Source organism: Penicillium chermesinum (genome assembly GCF_028974085.1).
Source record: "Penicillium chermesinum strain IBT 19713 chromosome Unknown utg000005l:1.0-4115287.0:1.0-4118363.0, whole genome shotgun sequence".
Lineage (NCBI taxonomy): Eukaryota > Fungi > Ascomycota > Eurotiomycetes > Eurotiales > Aspergillaceae > Penicillium > Penicillium chermesinum.
In genome coordinates this window covers 3,673,716-3,690,408 of record NW_026695315.1, presented here as the reverse complement: position 1 = coordinate 3,690,408, position 16,693 = coordinate 3,673,716, and the positions used below count along the sequence as shown (strand labels likewise).

Genomic DNA, 16,693 nt, shown 5'->3' with positions numbered 1-16,693 from the left:
ACCATCCTCAGGGGATTCTTATCTTAAAGGGTTGCTGGTATTCTTCCTGCTCCTGCAGTGATCAAGCAAGCTGCGAGATGGGCACTTTCGACCACCAAAAGGCTGTCTGCTCCGTTGCCCACTCATCCTTGACGAATTTCGCTGCATCCGAGTTCGCAGCAGTGCCACCAATGAGTTCTTCGTTCCCTTCTCCGAAGATTAAGATGCGGGGATCATCGGGCGAGTAAGGCTCCCATTTGGGCCTGCTCCCATAACGGCCAGTAATGGCGTTAGGGTCGCCTTTGGTGATGAAGCTTGTCATATATGCATGAAGCGTGCCGGAAAGTTCTTTCTGAGTATCCGATATCCCCGTGATCTCACTGTTGTAGGTCTCATAGTACATGTTGTCACCGTGGTTTGCCCTTCCGATAACGGTTCTCGGGAATGCCCAGTTATAGAGATAGACAGGGACACCCTGTGTGGAGGCAAAGTCGGCAGTTTGGCGGACTGGCGCGACATACGCGTAATGGCCATACGCTGCTTCAATGCGTTTGTATTGCGGCCCAAGCCCATATCCATCTCTAGTCTCGACATAAGGGGATGAGGGGGCGGTGCTCGGGTCGGGGTACAGCTCGTCAATCTTATCGAGATCCGAGGGTGATAATTCAGGCAGGAGTTCTTTCCAGAAAGCTCGGAATTGAGTACCGGTAGACATTGCCTTGTCAACATACATAGTGCCCTCGTTGCTGTTGAATCCTGTCATGATAGGCACCTTGTTCCAGTTCTGCGACTTCCAGGCATCAAGTGGCTTCCGGGCTATGATATCCCCATCAATGACAGGTTGAAAGGCCCAACGAAGGGACGGGTTGTATTTGTCAAATACTTTCGTCTGGGCATCCGTTACGACTGAACTTGGGAGCGATCGAAGAAACGGGAATATCTCTACTTCCGGGAGGTCGTGGGGAACTCCGGTCTCTTTTAAAAAGTCTCGGAACTGCGCCTCGTGGATCTTTGCGTCATATGGTCGCACTGCACGAGATGTTGACGAGCCGGACTCCAGAATCGCGCGATGGAACAGACCAGGGGTTCGCTGGTTAATGTTCAGGATATGATGGCCAATCTGCATCGTAGTTAGCTTCGTACGTCAAGGGCTAACTATCTCTGATTTCTTATGCGAGGCTCACTGAATGTGCACCAGCAGACAAACCAAACAGCGTGACATTGTCGACATCCCCGCCAAATGCACCTATGTTCTCTTGCACCCATTCGAAAAGCTGAATCTGATCTCGCAGACCAAGATTGAGTAGACCTTCGGTCTTTGAAAGGGTAGATGGCAAGAACCCCAAAGCCCCGACTCGATACCCGAAGCTCACACCAATGAAGGGTTCTTCGGACCAAGCAACCATGGAGGCCGTGTTATGTGTCGCCGCAGCGCCTCGGTTGAATGCTCCTCCATGCACATAGATCGCGACGGGGAGTTTTCCAGATGCTTTGGTACCAGCAGGTCGAAAGACATTGGCAGTCAGGCAGTCTTCGCTTTGCTCGAGCTTTGGGCCGCCTGCCAGCAATGCTTTCCCTGGAGCAGCAGGCCCGAATTTAGAGGCGTCGATTGTTTTCGTCGAATTTGGAATCTTGGCAGGTGGTCGGAATCGCCGATCCCCGGTGGGTGGCAGAGCATACGGAACTCCTAGGAATCCCTCGACAGGCTGCGGGGATGATTCTTCCAATCGAATCCCAACCACATGCCCCTGAGGGATGGTTACCGATGGAGGTGCCGATGCCATGCTGGTTTCTTATCGCCGATCGCCTATCTAGAAGAAGAATGACCGGAGTATCGAATGAGGGTGCTCTCGCATTGAAGAATGGCTTCACTCTTATCTACGGGGTTCAGATCTAGCTCCGAAAGAGGGGGAAATGCAAAATAGTTTATCTTGTGGATTTGGCGCTTCTCGGACAGTTGCCGAACATCCTAGTATTTACTCCGCTTTTTGGCAGTCTGCGTTTCGGAAATTGGGGTAAGGAGAGATAACCCAAGATAATCCAAGATAAAGAGATAAGTACACATATCATTATTTCTTCCTCAAAAGATTTAGAGCCAGGCATCTCCGCGCTGCGCTGCTCCTTCAAAACCTTAAGCCATGGGTGACGTGAAGAAGTCCATTCCTGACGTGGAAGAGAAAGATCTCCAAGTCGGAACCATCACTGAATTTGATGAAGGCGAGGTCTTTCTCCACACGCATGCCATCACCCATGAAAATATTCAGCGGCTACTAGACGATGAGCCCCGTAACAAGGCCTTGATCCGCAAAGTGGATCTGATTCTCTTACCATTGCTTGCCGGCACCTATACTCTGCAGTATATCGACAAGTCCGCGTTGGCGTACTCTGCGGTATTCGATCTGCTATCCTCGACCCACATGACGAGCAACCAGTATAGCTGGCTTGCGAGCATTTTTTATTTCGCGTACCTTGTGGCGGAGTATCCTTGGAATATTCTCGCGCAAAAGACAAGAATCGGTCTGGTTGTGTCCGGCAATGTGATCGCATGGGGCTCAATGCTCATGATCACTGCGGCTTGCAGCTCATTCGCTGGAATGGCCGTTTGTCGTTTCCTGCTTGGGGTATTCGAAGCACCAATAACGCCATGCTTCATGATGATTGTTTCCATGTGGTACACTCGCTCCAGCAGCCGTTTCGAGCCGGCGTCTTTTACAGCTGTAACGGGCTTGGTGCTATGCTCGGTGGCATTTTAACATTTGGCATCGGCCAGATCAAGACCATCGCTGTCTGGAGAGCCATCTACCTCATCCTCGGCGGGATAACAGTCCTCTGGGGCCTGCTTATGCTTGTCTTCCTTCCGAACGATGTTATTTCGGCAAAGCGCTTCAGCGTGGAAGAGAAAAGCCTTCTCATTGGGCGTAATCGCCTGGGTCGGACGGGAGTGATCAATCACCAGATCAAATGGTATCAAATTCGAGAGGCGCTTGTTGATCCTCAAGTATGGATCTTATTCTGGTTCACGCTTCTGAACGAGACCATCAACGGGGGCGTCGCCAATTTCGGCAAACTCATCATCAAGGGCTTAACCCACGATCCGCTGACCACAGTTGCCTTGGGGATACCGATGGGTGCTTTCCAAATATTCTTTATCCTATCGGGCACATTCATCGCTTCTCGTTTCCGGAATTGCCGTACGATCGTCATGCTCGTCTATCTATTCCCAACGATCATCGGAGCTTCCTTGCTTTGGAAGCTTTCGCACGAAACCCATAAAGTGGGTGTTCTGTTCGGCTATTACATTATTGGTGCTTATGTATGCTCTTTGGTTCTGGCTCTCCAAATGCCTGCTAGCAACCTAGGAGGATACACTAAGCGCAGCACTAGTGTCGCCCTCGTCTTCTTGGCTTACTGTGCGGGGAACATCATTGGGCCACATGCCTTTTTGGCGCGGGAGGCTCCTTTATATCAGACAGGCTGCAAACTGATTCTAGCTTGCTCATCAGCGCAAGCAGTTCTAGCCGTCCTGCTGCGTGTGCTGTTGACTTATCGCAACAAGAAACGAGATAGTGCCAGCGAAGGCAATCTCGAGGCGGTCGCTGCGAACGACGACTTGGCAGACATGACTGACTTTGAGGTAAGCCACCTTTATCCGCTGGTATTCATGGAGAAATGCTAACTGGCGGGAGAATCCACATTTCCGTTATGTGCTCTGATCTTAGTACATGCTGCGAGACACCGGCATCGGATTGAAACTATGTGTGGCTCATATTACAATGGAATATTGTCATTCGTCCTTAATATTGTAGGAAGAACTCATACTTCGTATTAGCTTGCTGATTGGACGCTTCCAACGGCTCTTACTCGTAAGTTTGCTATCAATCATCATCAACTACCTGCTCAGAGACTCCCTTCCATACCATAATATCGCAAGAGGCTCAGTATGCACTCCTGCCCGCCTACAAGATATATACGTAACCTCAAATCTGGCTCACTTATATACCCAAGCCAAAGCTCCAATTCTCTATCAGGTCAATATGTGCTCCGTGTCCTGTGTTACTTGGTCGTCCACTCCAACAACTTAGCAACGGAAGCGCTATCCCAAACCGCCTCCAGAATCGGCTGCCGTAGCAGATTACTCAAAGCCTGGCATCGAACAAGGTGCAGGCATCCAACGCATGTGAAACAACTTCCAGAGAAGACCCGGTGGATGGCCGAAGCAGAGCGGAACAAAGCTTCTTTGACAGAAAACCACATTCTGATTCTCATCCCGTTTCAGGTAAAGATCAGAAAGCAGTTTCGGATGGTTTGGGCCAAGAAGGTTCGACCCTGTCGCTGGTAATATCATGCATGGTCCGTGATTCTACTGAGGACTATGGGGGCTTTTCGCCTGCTTTTGATTTGGCCGATATGCCTGAATTGCAGTACACTGGTGGCGATTTTCGCAGCTTTTTAAAGTGCATTTTTCGAATCGTAAAAGTGGCTTGATCCAGACCCGTTTCTGTCAACCGTGAAATCTAGGAATGGTTCGCCATAGTTATCATCCATGCGACCGGCGGAGTGGCTTTCAGGCACAAAGTTTACTATACATCACATTTGACTCACCATGGTTCTAAGCAAGGCGCCAAGTGTGGTCTTTTTTTTGCATGTTTGGACATAGCTGGTGACTCTTGAGCAGTACACATAACCACAACTCACTTGCAAAGTATTGCAGCCCAAAAACAACGTCAGAGCGGACTTGCTCGGCTTTTCTCTTCGCTACGCTTGCGTCGACTTGGTGCATATTTCTTAATGCTGATCAGCCTGTCCACCGGAGCTTAGTTGTGTGTGCAGAGCTCGTCATTTCAAGCGAATGCCAAATATCAACTGTACCGTCATGACCGTCAGTCGCTGGGCTCGCGAGGCATTTGGTTTAGCCAGCAAATCAGTTGGTCTGGAACGAACTTGAAAGAGAAAAAACTTCGCCTGTTCGGATGTCAGAAAGGGGCAGATGTGCCGTATCCTCTAAATGAGGTAGACAGCGTATAATTTTAGAACAAGAAGTGCAGAACAAGTATCGTGGGTCCTAAGATCGCTCGAACTTAAAAAGCGGCTACAAAAGTCCGGGGCGCTGTATCCGAGTCACACCTTTAATTGGCTCGTTCGTATAAGTTGTAAGTGGGGTCGATTTGTCGATCATCCAAGTGGGCGTGGAGCCTGCACATTCCAAGGGGGCACTGCTATGCCTTAATCTGGGCGTCGATTGGCTCGTTCGTGCAGATGGGGCACCAAGCCGGCAAATGAGAAGGCACAGACCTCAAATCGCCGCTGCTCAGCCTGGGAGTTTTATTAAACAGCTCAAGACGAACGCTGCAGGTCGTGAATGATCGCCGATCTTGGTTTGAATCAGTCTTTACTTGTTATTTCATCGAAAGGGGGAAGGGCGTGGCTTGAAGCTCTTTCCGAACTTGAACCGGCCGGGGCATTGGAATGAGATGTTGATTGGTACGTTCGTACCAGCGGGGGTGTCCAAAATCAATTGGTTGATGACAGATGTGGACAGGAGAGCGATGGGATTGTAGTTGCCTCCGACGGGACTGAATGGTCTTCGGGGCCCCGGGGGTGGCTCACTTCAAGTTGACATGATATGCAATGGGAGCCTTGCGGTTATAAATACTAGTATTTCCCTCAGGCTGATGTCGCGAAAGTATCGCCTCAAAGAACCCCCGTGCGGTTTCTATCAAACACTACAGCAGAGTAGGCCAGTAAAATCTCCAGTCATGACGAGGAATCGATTCTTGACTGGCTTCATGTTTTCCATGATACTAGGATGCCAAGCTGAGAGTTCCAGATTTCTTGATGACCGTGGAGTGGCCTATGGATTCGACCATGTAAGTCTTAGTTTCCCAGGACGAAAAGGACTTCAAGTCTCTGACCACTCATTTAGATTCAACCATCCGCCAGCCTCAAGTGGACACCATGTTTCGATGCCTTCACATGCGCCAAACTGGAAGTGCCTTTGGATTATTCGAACAGAGATCTGGGCAAGGCGTCAATAGCCTTCATAAAATTAGCGGGCAAGAATGCAACTGTCGACTCTCCAAGCATTGTGCTCATCCCTGGTATGTCTACGCAAGAAAAGGCTGAATTGTCTTAGGCTCGTGCCAACACTTTATTAGGTGGCCCGGGAGGCTCTGGCGTCGACCTCCTTCTCTCATTCCAGACCCTCGCCGGGCCGATGATTGGGGAAGAATACAATTTTGTCTCCTTTGACCCTCGCGGCGTGAACAACAGTGATTTGGTCCTTGACTGCTTCTCAGGTGACTCGGAGGCCAGATCGGCCTTCAATCGAGTGCACAATACCGGTGTCACCAACGTCTCATCAACATCAGTCGAAGAACAGTATTATTCGAGCTCTATCTATGGAGAGTGGTGCAACAATGCTGTGAAGACCAAGTCACCGCATGGATATTATGTGACTACCCCCGCGGTTGCCCATGATCTGCTCACATTTATAGAAGCGGAGGCTGAGCTGATCGGTCGTCCGCCGTCCGACGCCAAGTTATGGAGTTACGGTGTCAGTTTCGGTACTGTCACTGGCGTAACTTTTGCCTCCATGTTCCCTGACCGAGTGGAGAGAATGGTTCTCGATGGTGTCCTTAACGCGGAACAGTACTATCAAAATGTCGTCACAGATAATGTCGATCAGCTAGACTTGGCCATAGAAAAGTTCTCGAGCTTCTGCCACTCCGCAGGCTCTAAAGATTGCTCTTTCTGGGGACCCACAACAGCAAATATCACAGCCAGATTGAACGGCATCATAGATTGGTTTCGGGACCACCCGGTCCCAATAAGCGGAGTCCAAAGTCGAGACCTACCAACGATGGTCACCTACTCAGACTTGAAGGCTCTTTTTCTCAACTCTCTTTACACTCCACTTTCCGGCTTCCCTACCATGGCCGATACCTTACGCCAAATTGAGCTTGGCAACGTGTCTACACTTGCGGGTGCGTTTGAAGGATTAGTCTCCGTCACATCCGATGCACGCTTTGCTATCGAATGCACCGATTCGTATCGAACAAACCGTCTCTCTACCATTGAAGAATTCCAGAATTACGCTGAATATACCACATCCAAGAGCAAATATATCGGCGACCTCGCTCCCGTCTTCTTGAACAATATCTTGTGTAGGTCATTCCGACCTCAATTGCCTGACAGTATGGTATTCCAAGGTAAGCAAGCTTATTTGTTCTTATCTCTCCTTTCATCTCATCTATTTTCTCTGAATTCTATGTTGGGAAAATCAAAGATCCCACAGAAATTAAGCTCTTACTGACATTCTTCTATCCAGGCCCGAAGGGGGGAATAAACAAGCCTACATCTTTCCCGATACTGTTCGCAAGCAATACTGTCGATCCTATAACTCCCTTGATATCGTATGTTTCATTCTGATGGCCCATTTTGAGTACTTACTGACCTTTCGTTTTCGCCTTGCTAGGGCTCGCAAGGCGTCTTCCCGTTTTCCAGGATCAAAACTTCTACTACAAGAAGCCATCGGTGTAAGTTACTATCCAAAGTCAATCACAACCCATCCCAAACAAGAGACTGGACTAACTTATGGGGATGTCTCTTGATTCAGCATACAGTAATTGACCAAGGGGGGTCAGACTGCTACTTCGGACATATTCAGACATACTTCCAAGGCATACTTCCACCTTCCAATATTACATGCCCCGGCAATATGTACCGTTCAAGGATGACCCTTCTTTATGAAAGTCAGCAAGTTAGGCTTGCAGTCAAGGTGGACTACGGTCCATGCACATTACAATTTCCACTGGAAGTTTTTGTTTCCAGCATCTGGTTTCTACATACTATTATGCACATGGAATTTTAAGGCGTTCTTCAAGTTGGTGTAATGTTCTTTTTTCCATGATAGAATAATTCAAGCTCGACTATTGATTTCACTGGGTGGCGGGTATACCGGGGCATTCCAGCCGTCATTTACAAGGGCTTTGTGGTTCAGTCTGATGCAGCACATGTGGATTTCCTCGATGGTGGAACCATATCATCGCAAAGGCCCAATTGGGGCAAACTCCAGAGTTCATTTGCTGACTTTCGCAACATTACTTGCCATACATTCAAGGCACCAGTAAACTATGGGGTATATGTATTTACAAAACAAGAACCGCTATAAGTCACGCCAGTTCCCCTCCCCGATATAGACCTGCCCTCTGCGGTGATATTCCGCCAAATATTTACCCTGACGGAGACCATCAAATACCTCGACTAGAGCCGAAACCGCAATCATAGTCGAGCCCCTATAGTGCGCAAAAGTATCTTCGGCGCCAGGCGCACTTGTGACGAAAGGCTGCTCCCGAAAACGACCGTCCGGGAAATTGTCCTCAACCACCTTTACCCAAACCTGGGCCGGGTCCGGGGTTCTGCCCTTGATCTTGTGTTTGCCCAGTGCCTTGGCTGACTTTGCGAGGACCTCTTCGTCAACCATCAAGCATGACCGCATCCGACCTGGCAGGTCGGTGGTCGGGAGTGCAAGCGAGCATCTTAAAGTCGCGGAAGGCGTTCCGGACACTGTCAACATCCATTCCATCATACACATCTTTGGCATCGAACACCTTTACCATGTATGACACCTCTAGGCGGTGCAACAAGTCGTCTGAGCCGCTCAAGTTACGGTGTATGGACGTTCTCACGGCATCATTCAGGCAACGAATGAGGGAATGCAGCAGAGGTTTCGACTTGGTGGGATATGATGTTACGTATACAACAGGCCCCCAGGCTGCATGGTAAGGATAATGTCAGCATACGTCACAAGCCTCAAATTTATTTGCAACACAATGAAACTCACTCAAGACCAGAAAATCCCGTCGTGGGCCTGGAGGCATTGATCGGATCCCGCGAGAAGAGCCAAGTTTATAAACTTCTTCCCTTAGGAATGCGTTTGCGGGCGATTTGTAAAGGTCGGAGCCCGGCATTCTTAAACGTGGAGTAATTTGGGTATAAACAGAGCACATTCAGAATCAGCCTTGCTTTTATGCGGAGGCGACAGAAAATAACACTATAGTATTGTCATGTCAATCTGAGCCGGACTAAAGAATTTAGTTCCGGGCATTCGCACACGACCTAAAATTGTGGTTCAGGGTCAACAGTCCTCGGAAATCGTCGATTATAGTGAAATAGAGCCCAGATTAAGAATTCAATGGTCAAAAAAATCGAAGAGTAAATATTCTGCCTAATTCGATGATATCATCCATATGGTAGCCTGCGGTCAGTGCTTGAGCCTGACGTGAACCCATCCTTGTCTACCTGCAGGTTGGTTTTTGCTTTGACAATTCTAACCGCCTCGGTAGGCGGTTTCTCCACCTTCATGCATAAAACACATTCTAGTGGCCACGAACCTCGATACGGGCCTGAAACTTTTAGTTATAATGATGTCAAGGCGGGGCCAATCAAAGAAAAGATTGGAGGAATTCAACCCGATGGCACAAGTCTATCATTTGGCAGATCACCAATCCCATTTGATAATGGCGTTCTCGCCACCAATATGTAAAAATCAATCAATCTCTATAGAACGGGGTTTATAATCATCTGTCTATATCAGATAGGCAGTGTTAAGGAAACTTCTCTAGCTAGCTCTGATACGTCATAGGCCTTCTAATAGCAGGATATTTGATCCAGATTACACCTGAAATATGAGGACCTGTGAAATCGACGCCGAAGGGGCGGCTCTTAAACGCCAGAACGACTGCCTTGCCACCCGTAATCCTGGAGGGCGAGCAGGCTCCTCACCCGCCGTCCGTAGGCAGCAATACTACTGTCTATACTGGGTAATAGAAGAGGCTACGCAAGTGATCTCAATTCCTGAATTTCGCCTGTAGACGGAGGGTCGGTATTTCTTGCTGCAGTATCGCGGAGATCTGAGTCTCAATATCTAGACCAAACCTTGATAATAAACACCATGACTTCTACGAACAATCATGCAGCTACTCTATATATAGTTCCCAGCTTCATATTTCGCCAAATATCCCGAAGAACCTTTAAATATAAGGCTGGAACTGAAGCTTGAATGGACGATCCCTCAGTGACTGAACCTCACCATGCCAACCCTCCAGATAATACCGGAGAGCATCAAGAAGAGAAATCTAATCTGGGGAATGAATCCCGGCACAAAGGCGCTCCTAACATAAGGAGGTAAACTTTAATTTCATTCTCCAGCATGAGCGCCACGTGTGCAGACTATGATTTTCCTCAAAATGGCACCTATAACCGTAATCTTTCGCTGTCACCTCCATTCACTTTGTAGAAGTCCACCTCTCTCCCGGGTGGCTGGTCTATAAAGTAGCCATTGAATCAAGAACCCACCTCAAGACTCGTGACTCGTGTGGTCCACGCTCGGCAGTTTCGTACACCCTCCAGCCACACCTTTCGAGGACCTTCGAACTTCCCATGTTACCCTCGAGTGTAACGGCGCGTATCAGGCCGAGGTTGGGGCCATTGGGTGTTGAAACGGCCGAATCATAGTAAGACCTGATTATATGCTGCCAAGCTATTTGGAACCCCATCACAGCTTCGGTAGCGTAGCCTTTCCCCCATGTTTCTGGAAAAAACATGTATCCAAAGTTAGGAAGGGGTGACACGGGTAAAGAATCTAGTGCTGTCAGCCCACACACGCCGATAATCTGGTCTTCGGCGAATCCCGGCTGGGAAGCGTCTTCTGGAGGATTTCCACGCAGGATGACGACGAAGTTAAAGTTGTGTCGTGGAGAGCTATCACCCTCGTAAATGAACATGCTCATCCAGGCTTGTGTTTCGCCATCGCGGTCTACTCGACCTTGACTTGTCCATTGCATCACTTCTGGGATGGCGCGCAGCCTGGATAGTACCTGCAGGTCATCCTGTCTAAAGGGTCTCAAAGTAAGCCGCGATGTCCTGATTTCTTGTGTCAGCGATAGCTGGGAGAGGATTTCTTGCAGAGGAGACTGCATGAAGGCTGGCTGAGCGCTGGGTAGAAATTTGGTTGTTGCAGAGAAGAAGGCTGCGGTGCCGCCCGGGGAAAGCAACCTCGGTCCATCCGCCTCCCCGCAATCCCACTTCTTATCTTGTGAAGCGTGCGTCACGCCACGAACTCGCGTCTTCATATCTCAACCCATTCAGTCTAGCCTCACATTTGACTACCTTCCTCTCAGTCGCTCCCCACTCTCTAACTGTTTACCGGGCTCGCCCCGATCGGTTGCCCACCATGCTACACTATCGCACGGAGGGGTTCAACGGGTGCGCGGTCAAGTACTCTCCGTTCTTTGACAATCGACTCGCAGTTGCGAGCGCGTCCAATTTCGGCCTTGTCGGCAATGGGCGCCTCTATGTCCTTGAGCTCACTCCCAATGGAATTGTGCCCGTGAAATGGTTAGTGGAGTTTTGGGAATGCTCGAGTCCGCATTCCACTCCTCCGACGAACCGCCTCGTTAATACGGATTCCCTTCCAGGTTCACGACACAGGACTCCCTTTACGATCTAGCATGGTCCGAGATCCATGAAAATCAGGTCCTCACAGCCTCCGGTGACGGCAGCATCAAGCTTTTTGACTGCACAGCAAACGACTTCCCAGTCCAGGCATGGAAGGAGCATGGGCGCGAGGTGTTCAGTGTCAATTGGAACATGGTGCAAAAAGACCGTTTCTGCTCAAGCAGTTGGGACGGAACAGTGCGCATTTGGTCACCACATCGTGCCCAGTCCTTCCTAACCCTCCCCACTCACAGCTGCACCTACTCTGCCGCATTCAATCCCCATAACCCCGACCTCGTCTCCTGCGTGACCTCAGACTCTTACGTGCGTGTTTTCGACCTGCGCACTCCAGCCTCTGCTTCAAACCACCTCGTTGTCCAAATCCCTATCCATGCTGCTCCAGCCGCTCCACCCATCCCGGGCCAGCCGGGCATCCCGCCAGCCGCAACTCCCCCTGCCGAGGCTCTAACACATGACTGGAACAAATACCGGTCCACTGTCCTTGCGACTGGGGGCGTTGACCGCGCCATTCGAACATTCGACATTCGTGCCCCGCAACAAGGGCCCTTAGCGACAATGCTAGGCCATGAATACGCAGTCCGGAAACTGTCATGGTCGCCACATCTATCCAATGTATTGCTCAGCGCAAGCTATGATATGACCTGTCGCGTGTGGGGGGGACCGATCTGACGCCAGCGCAGTCGGTGATATGGATGCCATGCGTGCCGGTCCGGCAGGGCCAGTGGTCGGAATGGAGCTTGGCCGCATGGGGAGACATACGGAATTTGTGACTGGTGTGGATTGGTGCTTATTCGGGAACGAGGGATGGTGCGCAAGCGTTGGCTGGGATGAAAATTTGTATGTGTGGGACGTGAGGGCTGCAATGAATTAAAAAGGATGATACCAGATAGCCTGGGGCAAGTTGCATGTCAATAAGGTCAGATTCAGCTCTTTGAGTAGCGTATACCCAATGCCTAACATGATCAAACTACAATTTCCAGCATAAGGCTATCTACGCAGCATATTCTCCATGAAGAAGACATTTCCAGCTTCTCTCGTATCAATCCTAATAGCAACAGTAGTACGCTCCTGTTGAGCCACTTGAGGTAGTCTCGTCAGCTACTTGCAAGATTTTTTTTTTATTCATAGCCCCGTGGACAAGGTTCCAGTGCTGTTATCCAGACTGAGGCCAAGGCCCCACAAGTCAAGTTCCTCAAGATGGTATTCTAGTATTCTTGGAAGTTTTCCTTGGCTTTATTAGACGGACGCTTTGTTCGGAATGATCGAAACATGGTTCATTGTGAGCTAATTCGAGGTACAAAAGTTGACCCAAAGCCAGCCTTTTGTTCTTTGCCATTTGAGGCTCGGATTGAATTGTATGTATCTACTTTTATTTCTTTCAGAATGAAAAGAGGTGCATGAATTATATCACCTAGCAGCGGATTAAGTTCTCCATGAAAGAGACCCAAATATATTCGGTTTCACCATTGTGGACCCTGGTGGGCCTCTACCACGATCCTCGAGGCTCTTCTTCCATATTTATTAAACATATATTTGCTGCCCAGCTTCAGTTTTCCTGCTTTAGACTTACCATAGCTTCTACTTTGGATCCTAGGATCTCCAATCTCTGAAACAAAAATTCCACCGTACGGATCTGCCAGTCGCGCTCAATTCCACACTTCGATTACTCGCCATGGAGGACTATGCGAAGGTCGCGAATATGGAACGGGACTTTAACAAAGTCTATATCAAGGAGGATGACCCTATGCAAGATGATATACGCATAGGCATCAACCGCATGTTCAAACTATTACACCCTATCTACGATGAGTGTATGAAAAAGCCGGAATGGAATGAAGACGAGGAGTCCTTCAAGCGGTTGCAAATCGGCTTCAAGGATATAGCGGCAGATGCGTGGGATTTTGCACCTAGCCCGCCTGAAGATGCACCTGCAAAAATCAGGGAAGATTCTCAGCGTGATAAACCGTTTGATACGACCTGGATTGAGGCTGTAGCAGAGGCCTTGAAGCGGGGCAACCTTACGCCCACGAATATTGACAGATCGAGCATGCTAATTGGGCATGCCATTCAAAGCTTGAAGCTTATGATGACGGCGGAAGATGCCCACACACGATTGGAGGGAGCGCGAGAGGGACTAGTGCGAGTTTTGGAGGCTCAAAGCTTCCAACCCCTTCTAAAAAGAATAAAGGAGCCCTTGTTTCCAATTCCTGATGGGATACCGACTAATGCCGAATTGATCGAAAGACGCGACACAGCAGTAACCACGATATTTGCGAACCTTCAGCTGCTCCGCAAGATATTGCACGCCCACGGGGCTACCATCGCGAAGCGTTGGCACCAGGAAAAGGCCAAGCGGCGCACTGCCCTTCTCAAAATGGCGTGGGAGGAGATCCCCGTTGCTCATGGAGAGGCCTTCCATGCACTCGTCGCAAATAATCCGCAGAGTGCAAGTCAGGAAGCATACAAGTGGCCTAATCTCAACCTTGAGGACCTTATCAGTAGCAACCACCTGCTCCTTATGCTGGCGGCTCGAGCAGAAAATGACCCTCGTGATTTCGTCCACGCCGACCATAAGAGCTGGGATGCAGCGCGTATGCTCGGTCAAGTCCGGGCACCGCACAGAACAGATTTATACCTCACCTTCGACGAAGTGAATGTGGACGACTGGATAGGCACATATGGCAAGGTTACATCCGTATTCTCGACGCCCGGGGCCCCGATAGCCCTTATTACCAAGTTGCCCATCGAAGGAATTGTCACCTTAGAGATCCAAGCTCAGATCTACGTATTTCTAACCCAAGCGTGTCTAGCGATCCATAAACTGAAAGCGAACAAACTGAGTTCCCTAGAGGCACCTGCGGAGCCCACAGACGGTCGACTAGTCCTCATTCCCAAAGATCTCCTTGAGCCTCCATCGAAGTCTCGGCCTGGGTCCGAGTCCGAGTCCCTGGTTGATTTCATGACGAAATCATGTAATCAGCTCACATACGGCTTTGGTCCTCCTGACATGGACAACCTCAGATTCCTGTTAGATGCGCAAATCATGGCGGCGCAGCAACGCCAGAGAGCCATGCGGAGAAACCCTGTTACTTTCGCTGCAATCATAAAGCTGAGCCTGGATGAGCTGAACAGGGTCAGTGCCCTTATCTATCAAGCCCGGGGATATCCTAAACAGTGGATTGCAGATCATTTGGAAACGAGTCTTCAGCCTCAAAATATCATCGAAGCGATACATACGGATACACAGGCACTTGTTATGCTTGGTCCTATGCGAGATAAATTAAGACGTATTCACCAGCATCTCGATGATCCCAATACCGAAACCGGGACATATAGTGATATACCAACAACGGTTCTTGCGGACGCGGCGTCGTTGGTAATCACGCTCAAAAATTTTCTGTTCGGCCAAATCAAGCTGATAACTGAAAGTATCATCGCATCAAAAGATCTCGGCTTGAAAGATAAACTCGAAGCCGTGAATATTGAAATAGACGGGGGTTCCTACAGGCATCTCCGTATGAAGCGCCATGTGAAGTATACGCCGCTACTGCATCTCCTTCTATCTCTGAACGAGATTACGGATTCGAAACATCATAGAAGGTGGATTACGAAGCATATTATAGGTAACTTGGGCATCGGCGAGGCGGTACTAGAGTTGCACCGGCTTTTACAGGATACACCAAGCATATTGGCCTCCAATCGGTTTGCTAGTGAAAAGCTCTCGGACATCGTGACTTGCGCTCAGCTATGTGCTCACATAGAGTATATCTTCCCTGGAAGGCTATGGGCAATAAGTGAGTTTTGGGAGACTAATAAGGCACGGCTTTACGCCGACATGGAATCCACGATAAGATGCCTCTTTGAATACAGAAGCGCATTACTGAAGGATGGGGACAACTTTTTGCCCTTGGCTAGAAGGGTCATCGAGCAGTCGGACTACGGCGCATATGACCCAGCGAACGAAATGCTCGTTGAAAAAACGTCGAAGCGCAGAGCTTCATCTCAAAGCATTCTGGGACCATGTGAGAGAGTTGTGCAAGAACACCACGCCCAGTCTGATTTCTCAGTCTCCTGCAACAATGGACACCGAGGGGAGACTCCCTCGACTGGTACAGGAGCTTCATCACTTTGAGCCTGAGCTTCCAAGCATCCCAGAGTGGGCACCTCCAAAAGAGCCCACAAAGCAAAGTGTGAAGAGGCAGGGGGCGCAGGAGAAAGCGCGAAAGAGAACTGCGGGAGCGGCTGCTGCCAAGGGCAAAGAGCCAGGTACTGATACACCAATGTCCGACGCCCCTGAGTTCGGCCGCTCTCTGGTGACCGGAAAACGTTCTCGCGACGAGGTGGAAGAGGGACGTCCCACGAAAAGGGCCCGAGTGGAACAGCGGGTGAAAGAGAAGACCCGCGGGGAAGCAGATCCATCCAAGGACACAAAGCGCAGGACGCGGGCTGGCAGGCTTGACGAGGCCCCCGAGGAAGAAGAAGAGACGGTTCCTCCAGCGGTGGAAATTCCAGTATCCCGAAAGAGTTTACAGGTGATAGAGGCGTTGTTCCCCGAAAAGAATGTGTTGGCCGCACACGGAAGGACTAAGGTAACTTGGACCGACTACCGTCGCGCATTACACGACATTGGCTTCGTACATGATCGTAACGACAGCGGTCTGAACCATTTTACGGCGCCTGACAGATGGAAGCATTTAGGAAACATCACCTTCCACAGTATGCATAATGACCGGAAGGTTGAAGATAATCAACTGCGGGACTGGGCCGATGAGCTGGCCAAATATCCAATCGAAGAGGAGCTCATGCAAGGGTTGTATACGACAAATAGATGAAGTCGCCGTCTTGCAGCATATTGGCGTTCGGAATATTGAAGTCCTCTCTTCCGCCATCTTAACAACATCTATTCGGTTTATGTCGTCTATGTCGGTCTGATAATTTCTTTCTTTTTTCATTGTCAGGTTTGATTATTAGTAGCGTTGCTAGAATAGTCAAGGATAATTGGTTACTCTTGGGATCCTCCAAATGACCTGGTATATAATTACCAGCCGACTTTTCGGCTTGCCTAGCCGAAGAGTCGGCTGTACTCCGTACCTTCGCTCGTAATGAAGCTGATTAATCTGGGCCCCGAATTTGGGATGTAGGGTTCTATTGGTAAAACTGGCTATGTCTTATAACAGCCCATTATTATTGTAGCTAT

The 16,693-nt window shown here is 49.5% G+C and overlaps 7 protein-coding genes across 7 annotated transcripts; 4 read left to right on the top strand and 3 right to left on the bottom strand.

Moving 5' to 3' along the window:
* Positions 1–61: 61 nt before the first annotated feature.
* N7468_007574 (putative extracellular lipase) lies at positions 62–1,763 on the bottom strand (the record flags this gene model as incomplete). Its single annotated transcript, XM_058476870.1, has 2 exons — positions 62–1,099; positions 1,164–1,763. 2 exons carry the CDS (start codon positions 1,761–1,763, stop codon positions 62–64), a joined length of 1,638 nt encoding a protein of 545 aa, XP_058329760.1.
* Positions 1,764–2,117: 354 nt separating this feature from the next.
* N7468_007573 (putative MFS transporter) lies at positions 2,118–3,655 on the top strand (the record flags this gene model as incomplete). The annotated part of the gene is made up of 2 exons (XM_058476869.1): positions 2,118–2,600; positions 2,666–3,655. 2 exons carry the CDS (start codon positions 2,118–2,120, stop codon positions 3,653–3,655), a joined length of 1,473 nt encoding a protein of 490 aa, XP_058329759.1.
* Positions 3,656–5,735: 2,080 nt separating this feature from the next.
* On the top strand, positions 5,736–7,514 carry N7468_007572 (uncharacterized protein; the record flags this gene model as incomplete). Its single annotated transcript, XM_058476868.1, has 4 exons — positions 5,736–5,846; positions 5,903–6,077; positions 6,135–7,187; positions 7,282–7,514. Coding segments are annotated over 4 exons (1,572 nt in total), but the record flags the coding sequence as incomplete, so codon positions are not given.
* A 629-nt stretch (positions 7,515–8,143) lies between these two features.
* On the bottom strand, positions 8,144–8,563 carry N7468_007571 (uncharacterized protein; the record flags this gene model as incomplete). Its single annotated transcript, XM_058476867.1, has 1 exon — positions 8,144–8,563. One exon carries the CDS (start codon positions 8,561–8,563, stop codon positions 8,144–8,146), a length of 420 nt encoding a protein of 139 aa, XP_058329757.1.
* A 1,741-nt stretch (positions 8,564–10,304) lies between these two features.
* N7468_007570 (GNAT family N-acetyltransferase) lies at positions 10,305–11,111 on the bottom strand (the record flags this gene model as incomplete). The annotated part of the gene is made up of 1 exon (XM_058476866.1): positions 10,305–11,111. The coding sequence occupies one exon, from the start codon at positions 11,109–11,111 to the stop codon at positions 10,305–10,307; it is 807 nt and encodes a 268-aa protein (XP_058329756.1).
* Positions 11,112–11,212: 101 nt separating this feature from the next.
* pex7 (putative peroxisome biosynthesis protein (Peroxine-7)) lies at positions 11,213–12,367 on the top strand (the record flags this gene model as incomplete). The annotated part of the gene is made up of 3 exons (XM_058476865.1): positions 11,213–11,376; positions 11,457–12,139; positions 12,177–12,367. The coding sequence occupies 3 exons, from the start codon at positions 11,213–11,215 to the stop codon at positions 12,365–12,367; spliced, it is 1,038 nt and encodes a 345-aa protein (XP_058329755.1).
* An 801-nt stretch (positions 12,368–13,168) lies between these two features.
* Positions 13,169–16,328, top strand: N7468_007568 (uncharacterized protein; the record flags this gene model as incomplete). The annotated part of the gene is made up of 2 exons (XM_058476864.1): positions 13,169–15,290; positions 15,412–16,328. The coding sequence occupies 2 exons, from the start codon at positions 13,169–13,171 to the stop codon at positions 16,326–16,328; spliced, it is 3,039 nt and encodes a 1,012-aa protein (XP_058329754.1).
* Positions 16,329–16,693: the final 365 nt, after the last annotated feature.